The sequence below is a fragment of the Atta cephalotes genome (assembly GCF_000143395.1).
Source record: "Atta cephalotes unplaced genomic scaffold scaffold00010, whole genome shotgun sequence".
NCBI lineage: Eukaryota > Metazoa > Arthropoda > Insecta > Hymenoptera > Formicidae > Atta > Atta cephalotes.
In genome coordinates, this window is record NW_012130074.1 from 2,812,731 (window position 1) to 2,819,519 (window position 6,789).

General features: G+C 27.5%; 1 protein-coding gene across 1 annotated transcript in view; it reads left to right on the forward strand.

Moving 5' to 3' along the window:
- Nucleotides 1–2,789, forward strand: part of LOC105627866 (E3 ubiquitin-protein ligase RNF25) — a 10,654-nt gene extending 7,865 nt beyond the window's left edge. The window contains exons 3-5 of the mRNA XM_012209142.1: nucleotides 1,420–1,642; nucleotides 1,785–2,099; nucleotides 2,610–2,789. Of these exons, the coding sequence (XP_012064532.1) occupies nucleotides 1,420–1,642; nucleotides 1,785–2,099; nucleotides 2,610–2,789 (718 nt within the window). The remainder of the gene's footprint in view (nucleotides 1–1,419; nucleotides 1,643–1,784; nucleotides 2,100–2,609) is intronic.
- The last annotated feature ends 4,000 nt before the right edge of the window (nucleotides 2,790–6,789 follow it).

Consider the following 6,789-nt stretch of genomic DNA (forward strand, 5'->3'; position numbering starts at 1 on the left):
GAGAGAGAGAGAAAGAGAGAGAGTCATTAATCTTGTTAGTTACAAAATTTTGTAATTAAGCTACAATTGCATAAAAGATATTTAAAACTATTTATACTATTAAAATCCAGTAATCAATTATACAATACAATAATTAATAGTAATTTAATTCACAATAAATTATGTTAGATCATCGATTAATTTGTATCTTACTCAGTTCATAATTTACAATTTATATTGATAATTTTTTTTAAAACTTATTTTTACAATTAAATAAAACACGATATAGTAAAAAAATATGTTCATCTCTTTAGAATAAAATATAAGCACACAAATATATAGTTTTTTAGGCTCATTAGAGAATCACTTCATAAATTGATGCCTTTTGGAGCTAAACACAAGATGTCGATGCATAATAAGATTTATTAGTTCCAATGTTTTACACATACGTTTCGATTCAGCTTCGGATTCTTTTCAATGCAAATTGAACGAAATCATTGAATTTCCGACGCATTGACTTACAAATATAATCGATATTTCATTGATAACATAATTATAAAAAAATAAAGTGTTGACAAGAAATAATGATCTAATACATTAAAGTCGTGAACAACTACTAATTTGAAAAACTTACATGATATTCGTTAAGCTTATAAAATACGTGTCATCTGTACAGACGTTACGATACATTTAAACAAAGCTAAGCTAAAGTACAAATCACGAGTTAAACCACAAACAACAAAGAAGAGAGGAAAAACTCAGTTATTTTTAAATAAAAAGCTTCAAATCATAAAAACTAAAAATCATATGCTTTGTTTAATGAATCCGTATCTGATTTATACTATTTATATTATATTTAAACTATTTTTTTGTTGCGAAAATCATTTCTGAGTTTTTTTAATATTTGTTTGTTTAATATTGAGTTTGTTTAATATTTTTTCTTAATCTAATATCTTAACATTGTCTCAGTCAAAATCGTGTGCTCCAGTCCGATGTTCTGTGATAACTGATCTTTGGTCTATATTTGAACAGAAATGATTTTCATTTGCAAACAGAAAAATAGTTTAAATATACAATCAGATACGGATTCATTAAAAGTTCAATTTGCATTGAAAAGAATCCGAAGTTAAATAGAAACGTATGTATAAGATATTAAAATTAATAAATCTTATTATACATCGACATCCTTGTGTTTGGCTCCAAAAGGCTTCAACTTATGGACTGATATAGATTCTTTGTTTCAATTTTTATATAAAAATTAAAGTAAAAATTATCATTTATAGACAGATAATAATTATTTCAAAAAATATTAGATGCAATGATAAGTAAGAATAATAGCAATTTTAATTAGTATAATAATAGTAATAATACATAATAATAATAATAATTTTAATTCATAATGACATGACATGACAATTCATGATATGACATAATGATAATCCAGTTAATACGAGAACATCTGACAAGAAGCAATCTTCCCACCGATCAGTGTGCCGTATGCTTGTACGGTTTTCGAGAAGGAGATGAATTTACGAAAACAGAATGCTATCATTATTTTCATTCGCACTGTTTGGCGGCACACGTCGCCGCTGCCGAGAGATATTACAGGGAAGAGCAAGAGAAATTACCGCAATGGCAGCAAGATACTACAAATAAGTTCCAAGTACGTTTCCGTTAATAAAAATAAAAATAATTACTAAAAAGTGCTTACGCATTTTTTTTCAACGTTATTGTAATGTTTGCTAATGTTTATTTTTCATTCTGTATCTGTATTTATATTTATTCATTAATATTCATTTTGTTAGGCTATATGTCCTGTTTGCCGGGAATCGATCAATTGCGACGTTGAGAGTCTGTGGTCAGCGCCGCCACCAATTGATGTTGAGGCTGCTACTGATTTTTCTGTCACCGCTGAATTGAGGGAACTGCAAAAGCACATGGCTGCTCTGTATCTGCGGCAGCAACAGCGAGGCGGTATAATCGATTTAGAAGCTGAAGGTGTGAAGATGTTAGTGAGGACGGAGGACGATCCTGCCGCTGCTGCAGAAGAGGTCAGCCCACCTAGTACAAGTTTGAATACATATTCGAATACCACCACCATGCAGTCGGTTACACAAGTGGTAAGTAATCAGTTATCTTAATGATTATGATACAATGGATTGTACAATTTATCGTTTTAACAGAATAAAACTTATAATAAATTTTGTTAAAATCTTGAAAAATATAGGAAAATTGAATGTTGCAATAATGATTTAAAAATGATCTATTATTTTAATATTCCTCTAACTATTTATATTTTTATTTTAATGCTGAATCTTATTTTTTTCCAAGAATTCTAAAATATCTGCAGTATATAATTAAATTAAATTTGATGTTTAATTCCAACTGTATGTCAATCAAATGAAACATTCATTATAATATCGCACATAATTTTACATTTGATAGAATGACATAGGATATTTTTCTATTCAAACTTTAAAAAATAGATTAATTTTAAATTAACAAAGTTTCAGGAATGATTATCAACAATCATACTTAATTTGATAATAGCTATATTTCTTATTATTCAATTTTCCAATTTTGAATCTTCAACTAACTGAAATGAGCATTTTTGATTTTTGTCATAGCAGCACTCTAAGCAATCGACGCACCAGTCGCAGAATCATCATCATTCACAATATCAATCACGTCAGATGCAGCACAATCATGGTAATAATCATAATCATGGTCATCGGCATCGGGGTCGCGGTCGAGCTCATTACCGACGCCACTTTGACAAAGTCAGGCAGACGGAATCTACTCCCAGATGACAATGGGCTGGTGATAAGTTTGTCGCCCAAATCTGGTCTGGTCTCCTCTTCACTCTTTCGCTAAGTGTATACAATATTCTATTTAGCATTAGTAGCATAATCGTCAGTGTAATATATGATGGCTGTTTATCCTCCTCGAATAGTCTCATTGCGATAATAAACTTATAGGTGTTGTTGTTCGACAACAAGATTCCCATCGTCATTACAATGGCGGTGGGATATGTCGCGATTTCCTGTCTGGACTGTCTACGTAGATCGAAGCCATGGTGCTCTTTCTTCGAACAATTCGTAATCGTACAAAGTAGTTGATATCGTTTCATTTTAGTTCCTTTATCTTTACTATTTAATTCATGCGGAATTTCGTGACATTCAATTCATTGATTCTCTTCGTCTTTCACAAAATATAAATGAACCATGTTTCATATTCTAAAGAAATTGGCAAAAATTGCAAAATAAATTTTTTCGCAATATTAAAAAAGTTTATTTATAAAAAAAAGAAAAAATCATTTTTATTTACACGTAATGGATATTATAACGGGTTAAAAGATTTGAATTCTTATATTTAAATTAATTTTGAAGCTTTTTATTTATTATATATTAAATTCTTTATTTTATTCTATTATTATATATTAAAAATAGAAATAGTATTAAAATTTTAAATAAAATAAAATTAGCTGTTTTTTTTTATTAAAGAAATATTTTTAGTAGTTTCTAAGCATAATAAAAAATTATTTTGTTTTAATAATATTGCTTTCAAAATTAATCTATTTATTTTAGTCTTAAGGATATATAGAAATCATCTAAAAATATATCTTATTAAAGAATATATAATAATAGAAGATTATATAATAATACAAGAATTAAAGTAAAAAATATATGAATAAATAAACATATATGTAAAAAATTAATTTACATTTAATATATCTATTCTTTTATTATAATTGCTCAGATTTAGAATTACTAAATAAAAGAAATAAAATATATACAAATAAAAATTTTACACATATGCACATGCATATATTTACATAAATTTTAAAACAACTTTGAAAGACAAAGAGAACCAATGATTTACGTAATATATAATTATCTTCGTATCCACTGCCGCGAGTACGGAAAGGTCGCAGATTCATTCGATAATTATCTTCTTTTGATTTTGTCATCTCTGCTGATTATGCATGCACATGAATGTTTCTCACTGCACATAGACATTACATATTATCTTAATCTTCTGTAACTAATGAGATACAGTGCATCCAGAAGCACAATCGCTCACGGAGTGCTCAGTGAGCTTTTGCATCTGATTGCCATATTCCATTAAATTTAAAATATAGCCCAAACAGATACAAGAGCTCACTGAGCGCTCAGTGAGTGATTGTATATCTGGATATATTTATTCTTCGTATTTGAGAAAACGAAGTTTGAAATAATCACATGTAATGTTGAATGAGAATGCTTACGAGAGATAGTCATTTTTACATAAGAAGTTTCAGATCTAGCAAGCAAATATTTTAGAAACAAATTTTCTTTGACAGATTTATAATTTTTATGATACAAATTTCCAGAAATATCAATAAATTATTTTAAAATGAAAAGAAAGGTCGAAGCAAAGATAATATTAAAACATCGATAGTGAAATTATAAAGACGTTCTATACACAGAAAATAAATTTCGCGAACATAAATTCACTTACAAATTGCTAACATAATTTTATTTTTTATGTTTTTTGTTTTAAAAAATATAAATAATATTGTAAATTTGTCAAACAATTTGCAACTAAAATATTTATTATTCGCTACAATACGATTTGTATAAACATTCATTGAACTTCTCAATTTCTCAAAATCAGACGATAACATTGAATAATGTAACAATACGAATGGTTCAATTCTTGATTTCTCGTGCAATAGAAATAATGACGAGAAAAGCAATCAAAAATCCCCTCTTTCTATGGAAACAAAGATATTTTATATGTTGATATAAAATTGAAATAATCAAAATTAACAGACACTATATTTATTTTAGCGTGCGATATCGTCAAGTATATTCTAATTAGTATAATTTCGGTGAGTTTTGATTGAATCAAACTTAACGAAATTACACCAATTTCAACTCCTATTTAACATTCTTTAGAATATTTAATTACAATTGTCAAAATGTATATGTATATAGAATGTTCCAAATGTCGCTTTATTAAAATTATATTAATTAGAAAAGTTTCTTTTAATCAAGATTGAATTTTTATCGAGATTTACTTTCTTAAGAAAAAATATTTGATTAACATTTGATTAAACTATACATAAATCATCATGATTAGAAAATTATTAATAATAATCTATACACACGCGCGCGCGCGCGCGCAAAGTGTGTACGCAACTTTTAAGGGTCGACAAAAGAACTATTAAGGAGGCTTTCTTTATGCTGAAATTATAACTAAAATACCGAGAAAATCGCAATGTAATTGCGATATTCATAATCACAAAAGTCGTCTGAAAGCTCAGAGGGTTTTTGAAAAAAGGAATAAAATAAACATTTGTTTTAACCCTAGCTATATATACTTTTTTTCTACCTTTGATATACACACCTCATTCATATTTATTATCATATCTTTAGTCATATCATAGGTAACGTTTTTAAAAATCGATCTTTAAGTAAAATTCGATAAAAATCGAAAATATTTCATTTAATTTTCTTTTTTTAAGAATGATTAAGAAATACGTCCATAAAAGTGTAAAAATCGATAGAATTAAGAAGCTTCGAGATATATAGGTTCCAAGAAAAACAAAAGTTTAGAAACACGAAAAAAATCTCGCAAATTACACTGGGATTTCTAGAACTCCAGTGTGTATAGCTAGGGTTAATATCTCATTCGATCTGCAGTATAGTGCATATAATTTTATTTATTATGATTTTTAAGAAAATCCGGCTCTATACGTGACTTCATAAAAAAAAAACTGAAAAGATCTCATGACGCAATATTATTTCTAAGAAATAAAATAGCATTAAGATATGTATCTGCACAACGAGTAAAAAGCAAATCATTTAATTTATAATACTTTTAAAAGTGAAATTGCAAAATTCTGCTCTGTAAGCTTTGTAGCTTCGTAAAACAAAAATAAAAAAAAGTTTTATAGCAAAATTTTGTTTCTATACTATAAAATTTAGAGTGATGGGAGGAAAGTTACTTGGGAAAGTTACTTAGTAAGAATAACGAGTTACTTTTCAATTACTTTTCTTTATCATTACAGAACAACATAGGTAACGTTTTTTAGAACCAACAAAAAAAAGATTGATTTACATGTTATAATTTTTTTCACATATTATACAATTTTATTTAAAACATAGAAAATGTTAAGCCAGAAATATGAAGAAAAATGATAAGATAATAAAATGTAAGAAACTGCCAATAGAAAATATAAAACAATATAAATTTTCCATTCTGTATTGTGATTAGCTGTTTTGCCTATTGCTTATGTCAGCGATTAAAACGTAGCTTTCAGTGCTTTAAAAAATAAGTGTAAACAATAGGTTCGAAAATAAATTTCATTACTTCTTTTACTGACAATAAAAGAAGTAATGAAACTTATGTTCGAACATATTGCTTGTTTTTCTGAACGCAGCTTTCATCCGCGTACCAGTAGCAGAAGTTGCAACAGATTTTAATCAATTTCAGATTTTAATTAATAACTGTAAAAGTAATTCAAATTAGTTACTAATTATTAAAAGAAATGTAACTAAATTAAGTTATGCGTTCCGATATTCACTGCCAGCACTGGAAATTCCGGCAATAAATATCAGAACTTAGCCAAAGTCTGTTCTTTTTCGAAGAATTTTGAACTAATTTTGATTCTGAACTAATGCAATAAGTTAGAGTGAAACAAATTACATCTGTCTCACTTGAACATTATTGTCAGTGAACATCAGTTCAGAACTTGACATAGAAAAAGAACAGAACTACAGTTATATATAGCTGGTAAAGAACAACGAAATTAAGTTCAAATTA